The following is a 26212-nucleotide window of genomic DNA, read 5'->3' as shown; positions in this document are numbered from 1 at the left end:
TCAGTGGATCTCACATCTGTTGTAGTGTCTGAACTAAGTATTTAATCACTGCCATTATTCCATTTTTTAAAAATCCCATTATAACTATATATACCATTTATGACAACTTTCACATACTTTCATAAGAAATGGTTCTGATTAAAAGAATTTGGATGCAATCCAACATTGGCCTTAGCTAGACCTAAGGTTTATCCCGGGATCGTCCTGGAGTCATCTCTGTTAATGTAAATGACACACAGAGGATCCCAGGAGCAGGCAGGGATGACCCCGGGACGATCCCGGGATAAACCTTAGGTCTAGCTAAGGCCATTGTGAGCAGAAGGCAAGCTCGTGCTACAGATTTTCCCCCTCATCCCTTCTACAGCCCACTGTATCTCCTGAAAAGCCTCTCCAGGTGGTTGGAGGGACCTACTAAACATTATTACAGGGCTACAGCAGGGTTGATCAAAATTGGGAACCTTGCACAAATGGTACAAGACTCCTTTTGGGTGATTCCCCCCCTCCCGCTACAGCCCAGTGAGATGGGGTAGGAGGTGGGACAGGATGGGAGGCAATGGGGCCGGGGGGGGGGCGATGGAGAAGGGGGCAAGATGCCTGCTGCTCATATTTCACTCTTATATTTTTAACTTATCTAGTTTGGTTAATACTTTAGCTGTTATTAACTGAAGGTTTTGTTTGGTAGTATGCCTCTTGAAATTCTAAAACAATGAAGCTGGAATCCTAAGAAAGCATTTTTGAGAGAACCAAATATAAAGCCAGAATTTTGCTGGCTTGCTGCTTTTGCAACAGCTGTACTCAGTGGCAGAGACCAGTAGCTTTTAAAACAGAAGAACAACCTGTCTCTTGAAAGTGAGAACGGCTACAGCAAAACACAACTACAATGCGAGCTGTATATATGGTTCTTTTCTATATGTGCATCCCTGGCTTAAATGTCCCTCAACTCATGGCAATGTAGCAACTCATGTTTTAAGTATGTTTTGCAAATAAGTTATTAAATTTCAAAAATATAAAATTCATATCAATATAACATGCGACATCTCATTTATACCAAAACTATTGTAAGTGGATCTAACTGAAATGTGATTTTGCTCTGGAATACTTATTTTCCCACTGAAATTGTGCACTCCTGTTCTAACTGAATATAATTTGTGTTCCAGGTCCTAATAGAATTTAATTCCGTTTCATTAACGTTTATCGGAAGAGTTGAGAGAGAGAAGTTATATATTGGTCCTCTTTCCTTCACTACCTGAAGTCAGAGATTGTTGAGTCAAAATCTGCTACTTGTGGTTTCTTGCAGAACATTACTCAAAATGAAAAAAGCAGGCGAAATGCCAGTTAATGGGAATAAACCACGGATGTGGTTACTACTGAAAATTTGGCTACAGTAAATCTCATTAAAGTATTTCCCCCTTTTATTTCATTTTGAAACCTGCGTTTTGCACGACAGCATGCAGATTTAAAAACAAAAGCATAACTGCTGGCTTGACATCCATATTTCTTAGACTTTTGGATAAGGGGATACCTCTTTAATCTTTGACGGATAGACTTTGATATCAAATATACTTTAATCTTTTTATTTGTGATATTTCAACTGCTTAGCTCTTTGAAAGGGGTGGAGAACTTGTGGCCCTCCAGATGTTTTGATCATCAACTTCCATATTCCCTTACTATGCTGGCTAGGGCTCATGGAAGTTGCAGGCTAAAATAACAACAACATTTGGGGGGCCACAGATTGCTCAACCTACAAGCTAGTTTTGGAGTCTGGAACAAAGGAAAAGCCAAGGAGTGTGGGACCCTACTGCCTATGCTGTCTGCACTGCTTTTTGCTAAAGTGGCTGAAGAGAAAGCATGGGGAACTCCCATAAGACTTAACCTGGCCAAATTCCAGTTGCCAGCTACCGGTCTCTAATTGTGCAGTTGCAATAGACATGTTCTTATACTTCATTGGGAAAAAAGACAAAAAGAAGATTTTTGCAAATATAGATTCTCTCAGAAGGGTATCTATTTCTACATTAATAGGCGTCTCCCCCCCCTCCCCCTGTTTTAACACAGATTTGTGAACTGGGTATAAAAAGGTGGAGGAGAAATTAATTTTGTGTTTCTGTATCATTTTAAGTACTTTATAGTGCCTTTTTATAAATACCACAGAGGCAGTGTACAATAAATCAAAACAAAAACACGAACAATACCAACAATAAAACCATCGTTAAAAATAGAACTTGACCTGCTCTGCCTCCTGAACAACTTTTATCTTTAAATAATGAAGCAAATTGCTCACAGTGAACTATCAACAGGTTTCCCTTCCCCCTTCTAGGATCCTGGCAAAGGAGGTCCTGTGAAGCATGAAAAAGCATTGTTGGACTATTCCATATGGATGTGATGGTGGCAGAGAACTAGCTCTCTTCACTGCCCTCAGTGCTACACAGCAGGCCTCCACCTGGACTCCAGCTCATGTTTGGTCCTATTCACCCTGATGTTTTCTCCATCAGCACTCTACTCATCCCTATTGTTTCATTGCCCTCAGTCAACTCCCTGTTGAAGCAGGGAGCTGACCTGGCTATACCAGGACATTTTTTAACATAAAAGTGTACTGACACCCACCCCAGCCCTCACGAATTCTCCACCAGTGGATTAAAAGTTCCCCTTTTAATTTTGCTTGTCCCTGGTTTATATGTTGGGAAAATAAAATACACATTAGATGTAGTTTGTGTTCTCCTCTAGGCTCTGCATGTGATTTACAATTTGCCATCTTGTTTTAAGCAAAGTCTGTGCCTCTGTAATAGTTCTGTACACATATGTATGGGTCCTTATAGGGGACAGTTGCAGGGCCCCCAACGTCACACGTGCACCAGGCTACATAAACCCACTGGGTGGCCCTGCAAAGTTGACCACAGGGGTGGGGGACCTCACATGAGGCGCAATTTAACCTAAGGCTAGCCCTGACCTGCAGCCAGTCCAAAAATAACCAGAAAGTGATCTGTCCATGACAATGGAGTCACACATAACTGCACTACCATCTGCCCCAACTTAACAAAACACCAGATCAAGACAGTGCCCTACTGCATGCATGCAGCAGATACTAAATGAAACAAGTCCGTGGTGGTCATAAAATCCTGAGCCACTCCTGTCTGAGCAACCTAAGCGTGAATGTTGAAATTTCACACAACAAAAAGGCTGGGACGATTCACCACCAACCCTGAAATGGCCCTGGCTAGCTCAGAAAGGGAGACTATTGGCCAGCGGGGTGGGCAATACATCAACAGAACCCCTACACTGCCCCAGCCACTCAAAGTGCATCAGCATGCACTAAAATAAATGAGCAACAGTCTGCTTGTTGGAGTATCTGGTTAAATGGGATAAAATTCTTATATGCTGCTACTACTCCACCTTCCCATGTCCCACAGCCATAGCCTGCTTTACTACTGAATAAATGGGTGGTCAGAGCTAAAAAGATGCTCACATGAGGGCCAGTCCAAAGTAGCTTTTGATGCTTACATAATGGCTTTTCAAAGTAAACCTGTGAGTGCAATCCCATGGAAGTGTGATGTTACATTAATTTTCGGAAGATGATCCTTAATTAGGAATTAGAATCATATATGGACACTAAGAACGTTAAAGATAACCAAGCATTTAAAGTCAATAGTGAAACTAGGTGCACTGGGATGCATAGAAAATCGTGCATGTGTGTTCAGAAAAGAACAGTTTTAATTTCTAGTAAGGGACCTGTGTGTGTGTCTGTGTGTGTACGTTTAAAGTAAGTTTGATAGTACAGTACCTTGAGCAGTTTTAACTCCTAGCAAGGGGTGTGGGGGGGTGTATCTGATCATGGAGGAAAGCGGGGAGAAAAGAAAGTTTCATTTTAGGATAATTTGATTGGGGGAGAAACAGACTTTTGGGAGATTATGAGAGGTTTTGGAGGAGGGGGTAAGAGCAAATGGGAAGATAGTGGATGGAGAGGCATATTATTTATTTATTTATTTATTTATTTATATAGCACCATTAATGTACATGGTGCTGTACAGAGTAAAACAATAAATAGCAAGACCCTGCCGCATAGGCGTACATTCTAATAAAATCATAATAAAGCAATAAGGAGGCTAAGAGAATGCATCAAACAGGCAGTATAAAAGTCAGAACAATTCAAGTTTTAAAAGCTTTAGGAAAAAGAAAAGTTTTTAGCTGAGTTTTAAAAGCTGCGATTGAACTTGTAGTTCTCAAATGTTCTGGAAGAGCGTTCCAGGCGTAAGGGGCAGCCGAAGAAAATGGACGAAGCCGAGCAAGGGAAGTGGAGACCCTTGGGCAGGTGAGAAACATGACATCAGAGGAGCGAAGAGCACGAGCGGGGCAATAGTGTGAGATGAGAGAGGAAAGATAGGAAGGAGCTAGACAGTGAAAAGCTTTGTAGGTCAACAGGAGAAGTTTATATTGGATTCTGAAGTGAATTGGAAGCCAATGAAGAGATTTCAGAAGTGGAGTAACATGGTCAGAGCGGCAAGCCAAGAAGATGATCTTAGCAGCAGAGTGGTGAACAGAAACCAACGGACTGATGTGAGAAGAAGGAAGGCCAGTGAGAAGAAGGTTTCAGTAGTCCAACCGAGAAATAACCAATGCATGAACAAGAGTCTTGGCAGAAGAGACAGACAAAAAAGATCGAATTCTGGCAATATTATACAGGAAAAAACGACAGGATTTAGCTACTGCCTCAATATGAGGAATAAAGGAGAGCGAGGAATCAAATATAAAGCCAAGACTACGAGCTTCCTTGACTGGAGTAAGTGTAACATTATTGACAGTAAGAGAGAATGAGAGATGAGGAGAAGGTTTAGGAGGAAAAACGAACAATTCAGTCTTTGCCCTATTAAGTTTCAAACGACGATGAAGCAACCAAGCTGAGATATCTGAAAGACATGGCGAGATACGATCGTGAACATCTGGAGAAAGATCCGGAGATGAAAGATATAATTGTGTATCATCGGCATACAGATGATATTGTAGGCCATGAGATTGAATAAGATTACCCAAGGGCAACATGTATAAAGAAAACAACAACGGGCCAAGCACCGAGCCTTGCGGAACCCCTACTGAAAGGGGAAAAGAAGAAGACGAGCTGCCATTAGCCAACACGCTGAAAAAGCGACCCACTAGATAGGAGGCAAACCAGTTATAGACAGAGCCACAAAATCCGAGGTCATGAAGGGAATCTAAAAGAAGATCGTGATCAACCGTGTCAAAGGCTGCAGTTAGATCCAGGAGAATAAGAACGGAATAAAGGCCTTTAGACTTGGCAATAAGAAGATCATTGGTAATCTTAGTAAGGGCTGTTTCAGTGGAATGCAAAGGACGGAATCCAGATTGAAAAGTATCCAGAGCAGAGTTACTAGAAAGAAAATCAAGACAACGAGAGTAGACCACACGTTCCAGGATCTTTGAAACAAAAGGCAACAAAGAGACAGGTCGATAGTTAGACAGAGATAGCATATCAAGAGTAGGTTTCTTGAGAATCGGAGAGACTGTAGCGTGTTTAAAAGCAGAAGGGAATGAACCAGAGGACAAAGAAGAGCTACAGGGAGCTCCCAAAGCCAAGGGCTTTTAGAGTTTGGAATGAGATGGAATATTAGGGGAAAGGGAGGAAAGAGAATAATTGGATTATGGAAAGGAAAACAGAAGATAATGCAAAGATTTATTCCTCAGTATATGCTGATTTATGAACTGCTGGGAAGCTCCGTTGAGTTCCTTATCTAGAAAAGGAGGGGAGACAGAGAGGAGGGAAAGGGGGTGCTCTTCTGAGCAGATAAATAAAAGGACCCCTCTTTCCTTTGCTCCCTCTCTCTCTATTCCATGAATTTGGGTTGCTGTTTTTATCATTCCTTTCTCGGGATTTAGTAATCAAAATAAAAAAAATAAGTCTTTCCTCTAAGATTGCTCATGGATGTTAGGAAATGGGTTTTTAGGGGTCAGACATTAAGGGAAGAAAGGATATTATAGAGCTGGAAAAAGTGCAGAAAAGGGTAACTAAAATGATCAAGGGGCTGGAGCATCTCCCCTATGAGGGAAGGTTACAACAACTGGGATTGTTTAGCTTGGAAAAAAGGAGGCTAAGGGGAGACATGATAGAGGTGTACAAAACTATGCATGGTATGGAGAATGTGGATTGGGAGACATTTTTCTCCCTCTCTCAAAATACTTGAACCCAGAGTCATCCCATGAAGCTGATTGGTGGGAGATCCAGGACAAATAAAAGAAAGTACTTCTTCACACAGCGCATAGTTAAATTATAGAACTCACTACCACAAGATGTAGTGATGGCCACCAATTTGGATGTTTAAAAGGGGTTGGATACATTCCTGGAGGCAAAGGCTATCAATGGCTACTAGCCCTGATGGTTGTGTGCTATCTCCAGTATTCGAGGCAGTAAGCCTGTGTGCACCAGTTGCTGGGGAACACGGGTGGGAGGGTGCTGTTGCACCATGTCCTGCTTGTTCATCCCTGGCTGATGGCTGGTTGGCCACTGTGTGAACGGAGTGCTGGACTAGATAGACCCTTCGTCTGATCCAGCATGGTAATTCTTATGTTCTTAAGACAATGGGAGCCCCCTTCCTTCCTGTTTTGAAGAAAGGATGGGAGTTGATGGGTGCATATCTGGGGCTAACACAGGTCAGGGTGAGCAAGATAGCCAGGGGGATTTTGGTGATTGTCTTAAACAAAGGAGACAAAAGGAGTCATGTCGGCATGCTTGCCTGCTTACACAGTATTGGGTCTTCAGGGTCAAACAGCTTAAAAGTGCGTTGAATTCCTTATTTCCCCTTCCATTTGGCTGAAACAAGATTAGAAATTAGCATATACTATTTCATGGCTGGGGCCGGCGGATTCTGCAGTTGTTGTCCTGGAGCAAGATCTGAAATTTGCAAGTGTTAACATTGAGGAATTAAGGCATTGAGAGCACAATGGCTGGTCAGAAAGTTGTATGCAAGAACTCTGCAGCTCCACTTGGAATGTGCAAGGGCTCCATATCTTATGTAATCTGCTTTTCTGCTCTTCTCCAAGACCCAAAAAAGCAAGCCCCTTTCCAGATACAGGCCCTATCTTTCCAAAACAGCATAATTTTGGGATGCTTTTCAACAGATGATACAAAAGGGGGTTTGAACAGGTATATATTAAAGTCCTAGCTTTTCCAAATATGTTTGTGGGTGGAATACATTACTCAGCTGACAAGCTTCCTGAATAACAGGGCTCTAGGAGTCACACTCAGAGCCAGTTCCCTCTTCTCCTTTGTTTGTTTTTTGGCTTATGCAAATTTCACTACAGAGCAGCTCTCTTTGCAAAAGATAAAATATCTATTCACTTAATATAAATACCACTGATGACCTCTCTCTGACTTCTCCCAGCTGGCTTTGAAAATACATTGTATTCACAATGTAAATCCATGCTGTCATGCTAATGTGTCTCAGAACGACTGCTCCCCTTCTAAAATAATAAATAAAATATAGAACAAAAACAAAAAGGACACAGAAAAAAGTTAACTGGTAGACATAGAAAGGAAATTGCTAAAATACCATTTGAGAATCTGAATGACTAAACAACCTTTCCCAACCTGGTGTCTTCCAGCTGTGTTGAACTGGGTTTAAGGGTTCTACCCTTAAGAGCAGCCCATTTTTAAAAAATAAAATAAAATACAGAAATAAATTCGGATTATTCAGAGTCAGCCAGCATGGTCAAATGGAAATGGCCATGTTGTCTGGGAACATCTGGAGGGCACCAGGTTGGGAAACACTCTTCTAACCAAATAAACACAAAAGATATTACAAGAACTGTTCCATTAGCAATACTATTTATTTATTTTTCATTTCATTTATATACCTCCCAATTGCCAAAGCTTTCTGGGCACAACAATTCACAAGATAAAATATGGCATAAAAATTGAAATATGCAGAATTTAAAAAATTAAACTAAAAACAATTTCAATAAAATACTAGACCAGTTCAAATAGCTGGCATAAATGCCCCATCATATGTTATTAATTGCCTGGAAGTAGTGGATAGTCTTGGCCTGATGCCCAAAAGATGACAGTGTTGACGCTAGGTGGGTACTCAGTGGGTGATCATTCCATAATTGGAGGTCCACCACTGAAAAGGCCCACTCCTTTGTTGTCACTTTCTGAGCCTCCCTTGGAGATGGCATTCGGATGAAGGGCTCAGATGTTGATCATAGCATCTGAGTTGGTTCAGGTCAGCGGAGGCTCTCCGTCTGGTCTTGCATTCCTGAGCCATATAAGGTTTTATAGGTTAAAACCAGCATCTTGAATCGAGCTCGGAAACATACAGACAGCCAATACCTGCAGACCAGAATTGGTGTTATATGCTCAGATCTTCTGGTCCCAGTTATTAATATGGCTGTTGCATTTTGTGCAAGCAGCAGCTTCTGAACAGCCTTTAAGGGCAGCCCCATGTAGTAATCTAACTTGAATTACTGAAACCAGGTTGTCCCTGTCCAGATAGGAGTGTAGCAGGGCCACCAGCTGAAGCGGATAGAAGGCACTCCATGCCACTGACGCCCCCTGAACCACAAGTGACAGAGATGGCTCCAGGAGAAACCCCAAGCTACAAACCTACTCCTTCAAGGGGAGTGCAACCCCATCCAGAACAAATTGAGCACCTTCCATCCGGTCAGAAGAACCTTTTACCAACAGCATCTCAGTCTTGTCTGAATTGAACTTCAGTTCATTATTTATTTATTATTTATTATTGCATTTATATCCCGCCTTTTTTCCTCCAAGGAACCCAAGGCGGTGTACATAACCCTCCTCTTCCTCCTCCTCCTCCTCTCCATGTTATCCTTACAACAACAACCCTGTGAGGTCGGTTGGGCTGAGAGTCTGTGACTGGCCCAAAGTCACCCAGTGGGTTTCCATGGCGAGTGCTCAGCCTCCCCTGATGAAGGTGAAAGGAAGTAGAGCTGTGTGTCATCATCATACTGATGACAATGCACTCCAAAACTCTGGATGACTCCACTCAAAAGTTTCATGAATATCATGGGGGACAAAACTAACCCCTGAGGAAGCAGATACTGGAGAATCCACAGGGCTGACTAATATTCCCCAAGCACCACCTTCTGGAGACAGTTATCCAACTAAGATCAGAGCCACTGCAATGCAGTACCTCCCCCGCAAGTCATTCCAGAAGGATATCATGGTCGATGGTATCAAAAGCCACTAAAAGATGCAAGAGAATCAGCAGCGTCACACTCCCTGACTCTCTCCTGATATAGGTCATCATACAGGGGGACCAAGCGTATTTCCATGCCAAAAACCCTGACTGAAATGGATCCAAATATTCAGTCTCATCCAAGAATGCTTTGACCCGGTTGGCCACCATCCGCTTAAAGGCTTTGCCCAGGAAAGGAACCTTTGCCACAGGCCTAAAATCTTCCAGGTCCAGAGAGGATTTCTTCAGAAGTGGTCTCACCGCCACTCCTTTCAGATAACACTAGACCACACCCTCTCGCATGAAGGCAATAATCACCTCCCTGGCCCAGCCTGCTGGTTTTTTAAGCCAAGAGGGGCAAGGATCCAGTATGGAAGTGGTTGCATTGAAACTCATCCATGGAAACTGGACCAAGCTGTGCTCTGGATACCTTACCTGATTTACCTGTTATATCACCGGAGTCTAAGTCCCAGCGGATGCAAGAGATTTTATCCTGGAAGTGCCTAGCAAATACATTACAGAGGGCCTCAGATGGAACTACAGTGTCCTTGGGGCCAGCAAAAGACCCCAGATTAGGCTAAAAAGCTCCGCTGGACAGCAAATAGAAGATTCAATAGAGGCAGTGAGATGTTTCTTTGCCACCCTCACTGCCCCTGAACATACTGTATCTTGCCATAGGCACAATGGAAATGGCCATGTTGGCTAGGAATAATGAATGTTGTAGTCCAACACATCTGGAGGGCACCAGGTTGGAAAGACAGTTCTAACCAAAGAAACCCCAAAGAAATGACAAGAACTGTTCCACATTTATTCCCGGAAGCAATATTATATATTATTATTTATTACTAGTGTTTATTTATTATTTAATAAACCCATGGGGGGAATTCATAGCTAACAAGCTTCCGGTATAACAGGGCTCTAGAAGTCATGCTCACAGCCAGTTCCTGCTTCTCATTGTTTGCTTTTTGGCTTATCCAGGTCTTCTGTACAGAGCAGCTCTTTTGGCAAAAGTTGAAATCATGATTGACTTAAATATAAATACCACCGACGACCTCTCTCTCTTATCCTAGCTAGCCTTGAAAATACACTGCGTTCACAATGTAAATCCATTCTGTCATGCTGCTGTCTCAGAAATGACTGCTCCCCTTCTTTTTTTTAAAAAAAAAAAAAGAACAAAAAAGGCACAGAAAAAAGTTAACTGGTAAACATAGGAAAGAAATTGCTAAGCTACCATTTGAGAATCTGAATGACTAAACAGCCTTCCTCAACCTGGTGTCTTCTAGCCTTGTTGAACTAGATGTAAGGGTTCTATCCTTAAAACAGCCCCAACATAATGTTAAATAAAATACAGAAATAAACTCTGATCATTCCAAGCCAGCCAGTGTGGACAAATGGAAATGGCCATGTTGGCTGAGAATAATGAGAGTTGTAGTCCCAACACATCTGGCGGGCACCAAGTTTGGAAATGCTGTTCTAACTAAATAAATACAAAAGAGATTACAAGAGTTATTCCACATTTGTTCCCAGAAGCTAGCATCACAATATTTTAATCACTTCCTCATTTTCATTCAAGGGCAACACCTGTATGTGTATTTTGTGGATTTAAAAGCATAATGGCTGTGTTCAGTGTCTCTATTTTTGGAGCCAGTGGGAAATTCTGAGTTGTAGAACAGGAATTACAAGTTTATTGTTGCGCAGATGTAATAATCTCCAATGTTTTGAATGAAGCCAAACAATTATATAGAGTTCTTCCAGGGTTCAATGGGGGCTTATCCCCTCAACTTTGCCATTCTTATTTACATGTGACACCTCAGCTTGAAATTCATGATATTTGGCAAATCAGCCTTAGAAAATTAGTTCACTACTAAACCAGAGATCATAGGCCTTGGCCTATCAGGATTGAATTTGCCCTGCCTTCCAAATGTTGATATGGTATAGGAGAGTAACTGACAATCCTATGTACTGACTACTCATTAAGCTCTACTCTCAGGGAGGTGTGTATAGATGGATTGCAGCCTAAGTGAAACTTCCCTCAAATGGTGATGTATAAATTCTTGAAAGTACCTTTGTTGTATATAATTCAGCTTGGCAAAAGGGTACTAAGGCAAGGACCTAAGAATGATAAAGGATTTCCATATCTTGTTGGGACGTGCTTACCATAGATAATTGCTTCTTGGATTAATCCTTTCTGTCCCTGGATCTGATTTGGCCAATATATTTGTGGGCAGATTGTATTCAGGCATCAGGCATTTTCACCCTGCCCAGCCCAACTCTTTTTGGCAACATGCTACAGCAAACATTTCTTCTGGCAGGGGTGAGCAGAAAGTAGGGCCCTTTCTATACCTAAGGATTTTCCCAGGAAAATGGAGGGATCATCCCTTCCTGCTTTGCATGCACAGGGATCTTCCCGGGACGATCCCTGTTAAAGGGGAAGGTGTACAAAAAACCTAGTTTGGGTTCTATTAGATACTAGATTCTAATATCTTATTTTCAGTCCTTCTGGAGAAATTTATTTCTTAGCGTTCTTAGTATTCTTTCAGAACAGGGAATGTGTTTAAAGAATAACTGGAATGCTTAACTGTGAGAGATAAGTTCACCAACTGTCAGTCATCTTTCCTTTTTACTGTCTATGTATTCAAGCAGTATAAATGCATTTAATCCCTTGTGGGGAGGTTTATTCAGTTACATTAAAGAGGTTGATTAATAGCACACGCTGGCTTTCATTAATATATGAAAAGCCCATTCCAGGCAGTTTAAATGAATTAAAACACAGAAATAGAAAAATTGTATATAAACTTATGATAATAGAAGTTACACATATAGACCAAGGCCAACTAATTATCTGGAATCTGGGGGATTTTTAAAAAATTACATTAAAAACTGGGTGAGATTAGTTGTAACAAGTCAAGTAATTACTTTATGTCCTATTCATTATAAAGGTAAAACCAGATTCCTAATATGGTCCGGTTTGTCTCCTACCTTAAAATTAACAATGAACACAATTTTCTGCTACAGATACTGACACTATTAGTCAATGTCAATATTTCAAGAGCAGTAGTTCTCAATTTTTCTTCCTAGCAAGGGCTTCCATGAGTGTTCAAAACCTGGGCCAGCTTCCAGATAGCTGCTTAGCCTCATACTGACTTCATAGAATCATAGAATAGCAGAGTTGGAAGGGGCCTACAAGGCCATCGAGTCCAACCCCCTGCTCAATGCAGGAATCCACCCTAAAGCACCCCCAACAGATGCTTGTCCAGCTGCCTCTTGAAGGCCTCTAGTGTGGGAGAGCCCACAACCTCCCTAGGTAACTGATTCCATTGTCGCACTGCTCTAACAGTCAGGAAGTTTTTCCTGATGTCCAGCTGGAATCTGGCTTCCTTTAACTTGAGTCCATTATTCCGTGTCCTGCACTCTGGGAGGATCGAGAAGAGATCCTGGCCCTCCTCTGTGTGACAACCTTTTAAGTATTTGAAGAGTGCTATCATGTCTCCCCTCAATCTTCTCTTCTCCAGGCTAAACATGCCCAGTTCTTTCCGTCTCTCTTCATAGGGCTTTGTTTCCAGACCCCTGATCATCCTGGTTGCCCTCCTCTGAACACGCTCCAGCTTGTCTGCATCCTTCTTGAATTGTGGAGCCCAGAACTGGACGCAATACTCTAGATGAGGCCTAACCAGGGCCGAATAGAGAGGAACCAGTACCTCACGTGATTTGGAAGCTATACTTCTATTAATGCAGCCCAAAATAGCATTTGCCTTTCTTGCAGCCATATTGCACTGTTGGTTCATATTCAGCTTGCAATCTACAACAATTCCAAGATCCTTCTCGTTTGTAGTATTGCTGAGCCAAGTATCCCCCATCTTGTAACTGTGCCTTTGGTTTCTATTTCCTAAATGTAGAACTTGGCATTTATCCCTATTAAATTTCATCCTGTTGTTTTCAGCCCAGCACTCCAGCCTATCAAGATCACTTTGAAGTTTGTTTCTGTCTTCCAGGGTATTAGCTATCCCACCCAATTTGGTGTCATCTGCAAATTTGATCAGCATTCCCTGCACCTCCTCGTCTACATCATTAATAAAAATGTTGAAGAGCATTGGGCCCAGGACTGAGCCCTGCGGTACCCCACTCGTTGCCTCTCCCCAGTTTGAGAAGGTTCCATTGATAACTACTCTTTGAGTCTGATTCTGTAGCCAACTATGAATCCACCTAATAGTTGTTCCATCTAGCCCACTTTTAGGTAGTTTGTTAATCAGAATGTCATGTGGTACTTTGTCAAAAGCTTTGCTGAAGTCAAGATATATGACGTCCACAGCGTTCCCATGGTCCACAAGGGAGGTTACCTTATCAAAAAATGAGATCAAATTTGTCTGACAGGACTTGTTCTTGACAAATCCATGTTGGCTTCTAGTGATCACCGCATTGATTTCAAGGTGTTTACAGATTGACTTCTTTATAATCTGTTCCAGAATTTTCCCAGGGATGGATGTCAGACTGACTGGTCTGTAGTTCCCAGGTTCCTCCTTTTTGCCCTTTTTGAAGATAGGGACAACGTTAGCCCTCCTCCAGTCGTCCGGCACCTCACCCGTCTTCCATGATTTTGCAAAGATAATAGACAAGGGTTCTGAGAGTTCTTCCGCTAGCTCCTTCATTACTCTAGGATGCAGTTCATCAGGCCCTGGAGATTTGAACTCATTCAAGGAAATTAGGTGTTCTTTGACCATTTGTTTATCAATCTCAAACTGTAATCCTGCCCCCTCAACTTCTGCTTCACTTTTTCCAGGGGGGTCATAGACCCGCTTTTGGGAGAAGACTGAGGCAAAGTAGGAATTGAGCACTTCAGCCTTTTCTTTGTCATCTGTTATCAATTTGCCATCCTCATTAAGCAGTTGAACCACCATTTCTTTCCTCTGTCTTTTACTACTCACATATCTGAAGAAAGCCTTTTTATTGCTTTTAGCATCCCTCGCTAATCTCAGCTCATTTGTGCTAGTTCAATAAAATTCGACTTTTTTTTCTTTAGTTCTCTCTCACACACATGCACACACACAAACATTCACACCCATTCCATATTGCAAACTATTTTTGAAACACTCCCCAGCATCAAAAGCAGTTGGACATTCGCCATGGATGCCACCAAACTATTTTAGGCCTATATTGTCAATGATGGGGTTAGGCTCAGGGTGTATGACTAAAATAGGTTTAAGAGAAAATATAAGAGTAGTTTTCCCCACCGAAGTATACATGGAGAGATATCCTGAACATGAGGACGTTTTAAGAGCATGTCCAATTTTCCTAAGAAAAAATTGCTCATGATACCAGTCTATCTGTACAAAACATCTACCCAATTAACTTCCGGAAAAGTGCCCCTTTCTTCCATGAGCTGTAAAATGACAAAACATGATTTTCCAGTTCACAGAAAAGGAGTTGTAATCTTGTGTGATTTCATGGCTCTCACGTGACACTCCTCCTCCAGGACACTATCCATGGAAGCAGGGGTGGTGTCGTAGTGGTGAAAGCTGGAAGCCAACGTATCATCAGGAAACCGCATCAGAGTTTCTTTTAGCTGTAGTGGAGCCTGGAATGTTCTTTATTTTGCTGGAAGTCTTCAGGGTCAAGCATAAGGGAACACAAACCCACAATCCTGTGCCATGGGGTGTCCCTGGCTTCCGTCTTACAGTCCAGGGAATAGGCAGCACAGGTGCAGCCCTGGTTTTATGTCATTACTGGGTGTGCATACCCTCCTGCTCCTATCCAGATGTGCCACAAGTCCTTCCTGCCATTGTCACAGGTTGGTTGCTAATGCTTTAAAACAAAATAATTTAAAAACAGTAATACATTAAATTAAACATTAAATTGTTCTGTACAGCACCAGGAACATTGATGGCACTATATAAATAAATATTACTACTACTACTAGTACTACTACTAATAATAATAATAAACCTTGTTTGCCTAAGTCAGACAGGAAAATGTAGAGGCAAAAATGCTAAACTGTAATCCAGGAAGTACCAAATTCACATCTTACTTCAGCCATGAACTACATCAGGCAATCCTATACACACTTACCTGGGAGCAAATCCCATTGAATTCAATGGGGCTTAACTTCTGAGAAGACACGAATAGGACTTTGTTAGTGATCATAGCAAGTCAGCCTCAGCCACCCCTCTGGAATCTGGGGATTTTAATACTGACTTACTTCACAGGGGTTAAAGTAAAGATGACTGGCAGTGCAATCCTATCCATATTTACTCAGAAGTGAATCCCATTGCATTCAACAGGCCTTCCTCACAGTACATAAGATTGCAGCAGTGTATGCGAAGCACTTCAAACATCCTTTAAGCAAGAGAAATGCTAAATGTTATGACTGGGGTTTTTTTTTAAAAAAAATTTTTAGTATATCTTCTATATGCAGTAGGTGCTTGACTTGTGTTGTTTCCAGATGGAGGACTCCTAGCACTATTGATTTGAAGGCATTGTGCAGATATTCTTACTTTTTCTCAACAGATTTTCCGTGGCAAGAAAAAAGAAAAAAGTGATGGGAAAACACAGGTCTATGAGTGGAAGGTGTTGTCTGGACCCCCAATAAAATTCGGTGAATGAGGCAGGGCATGATAAATGCCTCATCTAGAAGCATCCCTGCTTTGCTTTTATAGGTATATCCTGCCTGATACAGAGCTAACTGTTTATTTATTTATTTATTTACTACACTTTTATACCACCCAATAGCCGGAGCTCTCTGGGCGGTTCACAAAAATTAAAAACATTCAAAGTATAAAACAACAGTATAAAACCATAATATAAAATACAATATAAAAGCTCAACCAGATAAAAACAGCAGCAATGCAAAATTACAAATTTAAAACACCAAGTTAAAATTTATTTATAGACTGTTAAAATGCTGGGAGAATAAAAAGTTGACCTGCTTAGTTTTGGTAAAGCTACAGGATCTGGTGTTCACACACTGTTCACTGGAGCCCACTAACCATTGTTCAGCCAGGCATCAAAAATCAGCCTTAATGTTAAAAGTTGATCCTGAACATAAGAGGTCTTGTATGGCAGGCACAGAGATTGTTCAGACGAAGAGAGTTCTATTACTTGCGACAAGCTGTGTTTTATAGGTTCCACTCATTTAACACTGTCTGTTAGAAACTGCACAAAACTTCCAATGATTACAGCGGGGCTGAAATCCTACATGCAATGTGCCTGGAACTTACCTGTCTAGGACTGCACTGTAAGAGTGCTGTCCTAACAGTCTCCTTCCATCAAAGGAAAGGTTATCATTATCATCATCCAAAGAACTTGCAATCACTAGATGCCCTGGACTACACTTCCCAGCATGCTGTCTGGAGTTTATGGGAGTTGGAGTCCAGGGCATCAGGTTGGGGAAGGCCGAATTGTTGGACCCCCTCGAAAAAGCGGGGAATAAAAGGTGCTTAGGTCCATGAAGTCACAAAGAGTCGGAAGCGACTGAACGAATAAACAACAACAAGGGCACATTTATTCCTCCAGAACACTCAAAACTCCAGTCATCGCTGCTCACTATTGTCTACGGCTTGAACACCTTTTTCAAAAAATAAGCTTAACGTACCACTTCCAAACAGTTATTATGAAACCATCTTGCACCTTGGCTCATTCTAAATCTAAATACCCACAAGGCGCTTACCCCCATCCCTAGCGAGGAGCCGAACTGCGCAGGCGCCTCCGGGTGGCCCGCCGACGGCTACACAGGACCTCTACAGAACAATGGCCGCCGAGGCTGCGCATGCGCGGAGCCTTGTATTTCTTCCAGGCGATTTCCCCACAAAGCAATGGTTGTTTGTGCGCGCTTAGGCCTGCGTGCGTAGGGCTCGCTTCAGTTTGGGTTCTGGAAGCACCGCTTGCTTACTGCTGAACCCCCCAGGATGCCGCAGAAACCTGGAGAAGAGGAGGAAGAGGAGGCGGCTTCCCGGCGCCTGCGCTCGGCGAAGACCCGGGAGCCGTGTGAAGTCATATTTTGCAACCGCACCGGCCGTTTGGTTAGCCCCGTCTGGGTGGACTTCGACGGGAAACCGCACCCCTATCCGAGCCTGAAACCGGGCACGGGGCGCAGGATGCACAGCTACCTCGGTAGGTACGAAAAGCCACGGAAAAGCGGAGGGGGGGGGGAGGATTGGGCAGGGGTATCACTATTGCCCGACTGGCTTGATAGGCACTGTACAGCAATGGGCACAACTCGAGGAGGGGTATTGTTAGGGTCGCCAACTTCTTTGCCCTCGGGGGTCCTGTTGCTTTGAGGGTGCAAAAATTCAACAGGTGAAGTTTTCTGCCAAGGACCTGTTGGAAAGAATCTGTGCCTGTTGAATTTCTCCGTGTTTGTGCAGTTGTGAATGTTGTCTGCCACGAAAGACGGTGAAAAACTGGGCATGGAGTAGAAGGAGGTGTAAACTTAATGTTGGCGGGTGGCACGTTTGGGTAAAGGTTGGGTTGTGCGAAGGGACGTGTTTGTGGGAAGGAGGTTCCAGCTGCTGGCATTTGAATGATTGGGGTGGCTGCTGGGCTAGCAAAAGAGCTGGATCTGAGGCATAAGTTGAGCTGTGGTTGAGTCTCAGAATCTGTATGTAGTGCCAGGAGATGGCCATGGAAAAAATATTTATCTTAGGAATTTATATCCTGACCTTTTTATATAAATATTTCAAGGATGGCTAACAATGTTAGGGACAATAAAATAAATAAAAACTGTGCAAACACTGAAACAGCATAACAAAGGACACAGAATGTGCAGATTAAATCTTTTGAAAAGCTCTTGCCTACTGCTGGAAATAAAGCTGCTCACCAAGCAAGCGTTCCTGGGGTGCTGGTGCCAGCACCAAGAAGGCCCCCTTAGTACTCACTTCACCTCAGACAGCAGGGACACCCAGAAGAAGGAGGTTCTGTGAAGGTGACTGGTTAATGTTGGAGTAGGCAACTCTTGGGTGTCTGTGTATAGTTTCAAAGGTAAACATCAGCAGTTTGTGTTAGGAAACAGGCCCACGAGCCAGTGAAGTTATTTAAGCACCAGAGAATATGTTCCCATTGATTGGTCCTAGCTGGCAGCCTAGTGACTGCATTTTGGTCTAACTGCAGTTTCTGAGCAGTCTTCAAACACAGCCCTGGGTATAATCTGGAAGTTACCAGAACTTGGACAGATGTAGCCAGGCTGCCCCTCACCAGAAAGGGTCCAACTGGTACATTAGGCTGAGCTGTAAGATGGCTTTTTTTTTTTTACCATGGAGGTGACTTGAGATTTCAGTGAATCTGTGGCCACCCTGATACTGCAGAACTGGCTTGTTATGAGGAGTACAGGTCCAAAACAGGCTGAGTACCTTTTTCTGTGGACAGGCTGCCCACACATTAATAGTATCTCCATCTTGTACAGACTAAGCTTCAAATTTTAGGCCCTTAGCACTTCCACTGTATCAGCTGAATTGGATGTAAAGGAGAAACAGAGTTGGGTGTGATCACTGTACTGTTGTCACCTCACTCCAAATCCCTGGATGACCTCATTCATTACTTTTATGTAGCTATTAAAAATCATGGGAGATGAGACAGAAGTGCAGGATGTTGAGAGACTTTTTCCTTGGCCCCACAACACCATGCTCCTGAGCATACTCTCCTGCTATGCAGAGCCTGTTCAGCTCCCTGGTATAATCCAAGCTGAGGACAATGAAAGAAAATGGGAGATGACTGGGACAGAGGTGGAGGAAAATGCATCTCAAATCTGGTCAAACACATGTAAGAGCTCATCAAGCTTACTCTGTGGCGGTGATGGAGACAAAGAAGCATTTTTCTCTTCTTCAATTGCATCCTCTCAATGCTGTCCAGTGGAGTACTTTGGAGTGGTTCAGTCCATTTTTGTTCTAATCTGGTGGAAAAACTGATAGAACCCTCAGTAGTACACTTTGACATGCTTGCATGATATTTTTAGAATGTGCTCATATCCATTACAGCTTAGATTCCACAGTTCAGCTTGTGGAGATGTCCAGGGCACCTTCTGATTTGAACTTGCCCAGGTTTTAGGGACCGAGGTCCTGTTTGCTCTATCCTTGCAGCTTATTACATCTAGTAGGAAGTCTGGCTGGGTATGGGAGGTTTTCAGTTCCTCCTTAGATGGAGTGGTCTCTGCCTCCTTAAAGGAGGTAAAGGTGAGATCATTACCCTACCTGGGCAAGTGCTTGAGCAGGAAGTAACTGATAAGATCCATACATTCATGGATGAAATGGATTTTCTACATGCATTTAGTTGGGGTTTAGGCTTTGTTTGGGCACTGGAGCTGCTTTGGTTACCCTGTGGGATGACCTTTATAGGGAGAGAGATGGAAGATTGTAACCCCATTGATTTCAAATACCACCAACAATGGTATCCTTTTGAAGAGGCTGCGTGAGTTGACCATGGGTATACCATAGTGGTTCTGCTCGTATCTGTGTGGCCATTTCCAGAATGTGGTGTTGCGGGATTTCTGCTTGACCCCATGGCATTTGTGCTTGTGGGTCCTACAGCACTCCCATCTTTTCCCCTATGCAATTCAAACATCTACATAAAACCACTGGCTGAAGTGATCCAGAGATTTAGAGTTGAATTCCATCAGTATACTGATGGCATGCAACTCTACCTCCCTTTTTCACTAGACCAAGGTATTGGAAGTGTTTAATTAGTATCTGGTTGCTTTAATGGACTGAATGAGAGCCATTAAACTGAAGCTCAGTCCATGCAAGATGGGAGTATTTTATTGTTAGAAAGTAGTTTATCTGCATGAGTGGTGTTCAACCTATTGTGGAAGAGGTTGCATAGCTTGGGAATACTTATAGATTCATGTTTGCCATTTGAAGCACAAATGTCTTCTGTGGCATGGAGCACCTTTTCCCAGCTTAGGCTGGTATGCCAGCTTCAACCCTACCTGGATAGACATAACCTGGCTTCAGTGACCCATACCCTTGTAAACTCCTACTTCAATTCCAGCAATGTGTTTTACTTGGAACTGCCCTTGAAGACTATCTGGAAACATCAGTTAATGCACAATATGGTGGCTATGGTACTGACTAGAACTGGGCATTATGATCATATTTTGCCAATATTGTATTATCTTTATTGGGCCCCAGATCATTTCTGGGCCCAGTTGAAAGCCCTTCACAGCTTCAGGCCACTGTATCTGAAGGAGAAGACTTTCCAGTATATTTCTAAATGAGCCTTGAGATTATTATCAGAGATCCTGCACCAGGTGCCCTCACATGATGAGGTGCCTACTTGGAAACAGGCCTTTTCAGTTGTATTTCCCCAGTTAAGGAGCACTATCCTTAGAGGCCCACCTAAGCGCCTACTTTGGTACCTTTTCATTGCCAGGCAATTTTTTTTCTTATTCTCTTAGGCTTTTTCATCTTTTCCATTCCTGCTGCTATGTTGGGTTTTTTTTTAGTTGTTTTATTTGGTATTTTTAATCCTGCTTAAGATGCCTGTTTTAGCCTCTGTTGATTTTAATTGAGTGCTGCTTTTAATTGATCATTTTATTGTTTTTATATGATTTTTGGATGTTGTGTCTTCATTGAATTTTGCCCTGAGAGCTATTATCTATAGGACAACTAATAAACTTTAAAATAAATAAATAGTAATATATAAAAGCTGACTGCATTTCCACAGATCCTTACAGTTCTGACATGAGGGAATAACATCTGTTCTTGCTATTTTCCTGGAAAATTGCCACCTGTTCCTATGGTTATTGTGTCCATGAAGCTGCATGACTGTTGTTGTTCTTGCTATGACCCAGTTAACTACTGTATTCTCTTCCAGCTACTTTGTTTCTCAAAAAAATGTGTGACTTCAATATTTCTGTACCATTTGGAATAGTGAGCAGTAGAAATTTTATTTTTTATCCTTTTTTTCTAGAACATCTTTGGTTGTTCAGAGATGCTGGGACAGATGATAGTCTTCTTGTCAACAAGGCAGAACTGTTTGTGGCTACTCGCAATATGAATGGACAGCCCATACTTGCAAATATTACATTACCAGGTAAAGTTACCAATGCATATCTCAAGATAAATAAGATGACTATATTTCTTCGATTCTAAGACACACTTTTTTCCCCATATAAACATCTCTAAAAAATGGGGTGCGTCTTAGAATCGTGGGTGTGTCTTAGGGTTGTTTTTTTTCAGTTGGTGGTACTGAAATTAGGGTGCGTCTTACAGTCGAAGAAATACGGTAGGTTCATCTCCTTGTACTGTGAAAACTGACATGCACTTACAGGCCTGGTTCAGACAACACGCTAAACTATGCTGATTAACCACAAAATGGTTAATGGAATGCATTAAGGTCAATGTATTCCATTAACCATTTTGTGGTTAAGCAGCATGGTTTAGCGTGTTGTCTGAACCAGGCCATAGTGGGATTCTCATTTGACTAAACAGCAATGGTCTAAATTTTCCTGATTATTTGGACCTGTGGCAATGTAACATACTGTAAAATAGTCCTCCCAATTACCAAAGGACTCATTAGTTAAACATTTTAGATGTTCCCCATTCCATTCAAGTCGAAAATATTAACGGTGGTCTCCTATGCACACCTACTGGGAAATAAGTCTCATAACGTTCAATGGGACTTATTTTCAGATAAGTGTGCACAAGATTGAAGCCTTAATTTTACCTTCAAATAAAAAAAGCCTGTAATGGAGGATTTCAGAAGTTAGCAAGTGTTGTTTCTTAAGTAGTTTATATGAGTTGTTGCTAATTTTAGTTTACTTGTATTATTGTTATTATTTTATTTATATAGCACCATCAATGTACATATATAATGTATTATTTCTCATTCTCTGCCTAATAATGCTTCCTGTTAGTCTAGTAGATCATAAAGAAGCTTGAATTATAGTTACATAGCAAGATAAAAATAATTTTATTATTCAGGCTAGCTTCGTTCATGTCCTTGGAATGATGCTAAAAAGCTCACTTTTCCATCTCCACAGTGTTTACTCTGAAAGAAAGATGTCTTCAGGTTGTCCGCACTTTAGTGAAACCAGTGGACTACAGGAAATTAGACATTGTTCGGTCATTGTATGAAGATCTAGAAGATCATCCAGACATTAGGAAGGATCTTCAGCGACTTTCTCTGGAAAGGAGTGATAGGTCAAGGAATGGAATCCCTGATAGAAATGAATATTAATAAGTGGGAAAACTACTTTTACTAATAAATTGCTGAGTAAAGCACAAACGTTAACTATGGTTTATAAACTGAAGATACATCAACATTTCACAATGTTCTTGGAAGCAGACATTGTTTTGGTTTAGCACATGTAAAAGTGCTATTCTGCAGTTGAAAATACTTAGCTAGATCCTGCCTTGGCTAAACCCCATCTTTTATATTACATGAAGTAATATAAATGTTTGTCCAGATATCACATGGTTGAAGGTGAAATGTTGGCAAAGCTGTTACCATATTATTTTTTCTTTATTTAAAATAATCATTTATTATAGATGTTTAGAAAATGCCCTGTATTTATTGTCATTAAAACTTGGGCAAATTCCCTCTCATATTGAAGGTTAAATTATCTTTAAACTGTAACTGAGCCTGGATTTATTGTGCAGATTGAATGTGAGGTTAGAACATGATGGATTTGCTTTCCCTTGTGCCAGTGGTTTCCTGCAAGACATTGTTATTTCAGGTGGTGTGCAGATCTGCTTCCACTGTGCAGGATCCATGTCCTTGCCCCATGCCTGTCTGTGCTGCTGTGGAAATTTGGTATGATGGGAACAGAATTGTAAGCTATATACATATATAACTTGTTAAAACATGAATCAACTTATGTATTACTCCTACTCCTACTACAACCAAAGTAAGCGCCTGATGACCCTGTAGTGCAGACAAACTCTTATGCCATATCACAATTTTACCCTGGTTCAATAGAATCGGACAATAGAATCTTGTCCTTCCTGTTCCTCCCCTGACCTTTGTATACTAGCTTAACTCTATGACATGTTGAAGCATTATAAAACTGACTAAAAGTTTTGAGCTACAGTGGTGATCAGTGGAACACTATTGTCTTATTTTCCAGTATCTTGTGTTTGCACCTATTGAAATGTGTCAGTTTGTACAATTCAGGCAATTGTCAGGAGTCAAAAAAACCCAGCATTTTCACTTCACTTCTTTGATCTTGTATAATTTCTGGTGGAATGTACATCCTGACAGGACTGCTATGAAATGAAATTGTTTGCAACATTAAGGTGTACTGAATTCTTTTGCAAATTATTACTTTTGTAAAGTCACTAGTTTGTGATGTTAGATGGTATACTGACTTAACAAGTATACTTTGTAAAAAAAAAATTAAAAGAAAGCTTGAAGGATTTCTGTATGTATGATAAATGTATACTTATGTGTCAGTTTAAAGACAAACGTATGCATGCAAATGGAGCTTTCTCTTAGAATTCTGTGGGATAACTAATATGCGTGGTGTAGTCTGATAAGAAATGACCACTTTACAGAAGAGACGAAGCACAGTTAAAATGCCATTTTCCAGCTTGGGCAGAGGTGCCCTGTCTGGGCAGGGTCCTAAATAATTTTATTTCCAAAGTAGACTATGGGCATTTCCCACTGGCTTTGTTTCTTGTATTTGTGGGTGCTGGGGTTGAGCCTCTGTAGATTCCTCCACTTCTACATGAGGCAGCAAAAATAGCAACATGAAGAGGAAGAACGTCTTTTGTGAAAATGAAGTCCATGCAAGTTAGAATTTAGTAAATAAGCTTTCAGTTCCGTATCTGAATTCTTGAATATATGAGGGCACATTGGGTTTATAACTACCTTTGAATTAATCATTTGGAACCTTGTTAGTTTTGTGTGGTTCTTGAATTAATCATTTCAAGGCTTTTTTTTTACTTTTGGGGTGTTTCTGTGTTTATCTGACAAACTCACAGTGATAGGATCAGCTGCCCAGATCAGTCTGCTTGAACTGCATTTCTGAAGTTTTAAAAATTGCTTTTAATATGTATTCAGCTGTTCCTCAACATTCCATGCATTGTAGTTTCATTTTTTTTTAGAACTTCAAGACATTAAAACAATTGTTTCCTAATCATAGCATTATTCTTTTTCTTATGCCTTCCTCTCTCAATTTAAGTTGCATACAAGTACAGTACTACTTTGGCTGGTAGCCTATTATAACTGAGCAGAATAAGTTATAGTGGTTGAAAGCATCCCAGCAGTCATTATGCCTATTGGTAAGATTATAGTGATATGGCTCTCAAGTTAATTTTACATCTTTAGTTCCTTTGATAATTGAGTATTGGTCCCTTTCCCATTTAGGAGTGTTTTTTGGTTTGTTGTTCATCTTCAGAAGCAGGGCTGCTTCCCTTTCTTAACCAATGTCTGGCTGTGAAAGTGATGTGATATACAGAAGAATATCTCCATTTTTAGTATGGGGGACCACTTTTCCCTTTTTCTTGCTATTTTCTTTCTTTAACCAGTGCAATGTTCAGGTTTTTAGACAGAGTTTTGGGTGATGTACTTGTTTTACTTAAATTGTTTATTTATTTATTTATTTATTGCATTTATATCCTGCCTTTTTTCCTCCAAAGAACCCAAGGCGGCATACATAATCCTCCTTCTCTCCATTTTATCCTCACAACAACAACAACCCTGTGAGGTAGGTTGGGCTGAGAGTGTGTGACTGGCCCAAAGTCACCCAGTGGATTTCCATGGCTGAGTGGGGACTAGAACCCGGATCTCCCGATTCCCAGTCCAACACTTTAGCCACTACGCCACACTGGCTGGTAATTATCCCAAATGGAATAAAGATTCCATTTGCAGTGCAATCCTGTACATGTCTATTCAGAAGTAAATTGTATTGAGTTCTGTGGGGCTTACTTCTAGGTAAATGAATATAGGACTGCAGCCTTGATCTGGAAGTGGTCTCTTTATCTTTAATCATGGGTCTCATGCTAATCAAGAATTGGAGCGGGGGAGGGAATCACAGGCATGCTAATTCTTAAACAAAATTTATTCACAGTTGTGCACTTTCTAGCACATGATCCTGGACACAGGTTAGATGAGCTACAGCAGGGAAGATATCTCTGTGAATCTCTTCCCCATTTCAGAGCAGGGTGAAAGATATCTGCTCTCCACTGAACTTCCTCAGTAACACCTGTCCAGGGGAAGATAACAGAGATGTGGGGGGGGGGGGTGTCGTTGTGGCAAAGGAGTTTTTATTTCTATTCCAGTTGGCAAAAGGCTTCAGGTTAGAGTAAACAACACTGATAGAATGTGGGAATCTGGAAAAATTTATAATTCAAGATTTTGCTTGAAAACTTAGTTCTTTCACTTTGTCCTGACAATACAACAGGTTTTTTTTAAGGCTCATACTACATTTTGAATGTAGTATAAGCATTTAGGATTGCTGAGGCTGCAATCCTTAATAATAATAATAATAATAATAATAATAATAATAATAATAATCATCCTAAATAGACTAGAAAGTAAGCCCAACTGAATATAGTGAGATTTACTTCTGAATAAACATGCTTAAAGTTTGCATTGTGAGGCCAGTAAGTAAAGACTTCTGTTCCAAATACCTCCACTGCTTCTTACCACTACATTTTGTTCTCTAATGTACAGTGCATGCAGTAAACCTGTTCTTAACTATCAGCAAAGAAATGAACCTGTTCTTAACTATCAGCAAAGAACAACCACACCCAACGTTCATAAAGTGCTATTACTCAACAGGAACTTAGAACTTCCCCTTTCTCACTCCAGTTATTAGCAAAACAACAGCAACAGGGGCATCCATCAACTAAATAAAAGGTATTGTATATTGCAGATGGTTTCTATATCCATTGCCAGGCCTGGTGTTTAGCAGTGGGTATTGCTAGGCAGTTGCTGGGGTCCAGCAGGGTCCACCACAGGCCTACCCTGGGGAGCCCTCTTCTGCCTCTCTAATGAGCATTGGGCAAGTTGAAGCCACTATTTAAATTTCCTACAGTGCATCAGAGTGCACGTGCACAAACAAATGCAGTATTGGTCTGGTGTTC

The 26212-nt window shown here is 41.4% G+C and overlaps 1 protein-coding gene across 1 annotated transcript; it reads left to right on the top strand.

The window, feature by feature from the left end:
- Positions 1 to 16927: 16927 nt before the first annotated feature.
- VHL (von Hippel-Lindau tumor suppressor) lies at positions 16928 to 24261 on the top strand. Its single transcript, XM_063121432.1, has 3 exons — positions 16928 to 17303; positions 21093 to 21215; positions 22165 to 24261. The coding sequence occupies exons 1-3, from the start codon at positions 17099 to 17101 to the stop codon at positions 22359 to 22361; spliced, it is 525 nt and encodes a 174-aa protein (XP_062977502.1). The 5' UTR covers positions 16928 to 17098; the 3' UTR covers positions 22362 to 24261.
- Positions 24262 to 26212: the final 1951 nt, after the last annotated feature.

The sequence above is a fragment of the Elgaria multicarinata genome, chromosome 3, assembly GCF_023053635.1.
Source record: "Elgaria multicarinata webbii isolate HBS135686 ecotype San Diego chromosome 3, rElgMul1.1.pri, whole genome shotgun sequence".
NCBI lineage: Eukaryota > Metazoa > Chordata > Lepidosauria > Squamata > Anguidae > Elgaria > Elgaria multicarinata.
The sequence above is the reverse complement of the archived record's forward strand: the minus strand, read 5'-3'. Positions and strand labels throughout refer to the sequence as shown.

Coding starts and splice junctions, on each gene's coding strand:
- VHL (XM_063121432.1), top strand. CDS start 17,099: ATGCCGCAGAAACCTGGAGAAGAGGAGGAAGAGGAGGCGGCTTCCCGG. Junction 17,304..21,092: donor CAGGATGCACAGCTACCTCG/GTAGGTACGAAA, acceptor CTTTTTTTCTAG/AACATCTTTGGTTGTTCAGA. Junction 21,216..22,164: donor TGCAAATATTACATTACCAG/GTAAAGTTACCA, acceptor CCATCTCCACAG/TGTTTACTCTGAAAGAAAGA.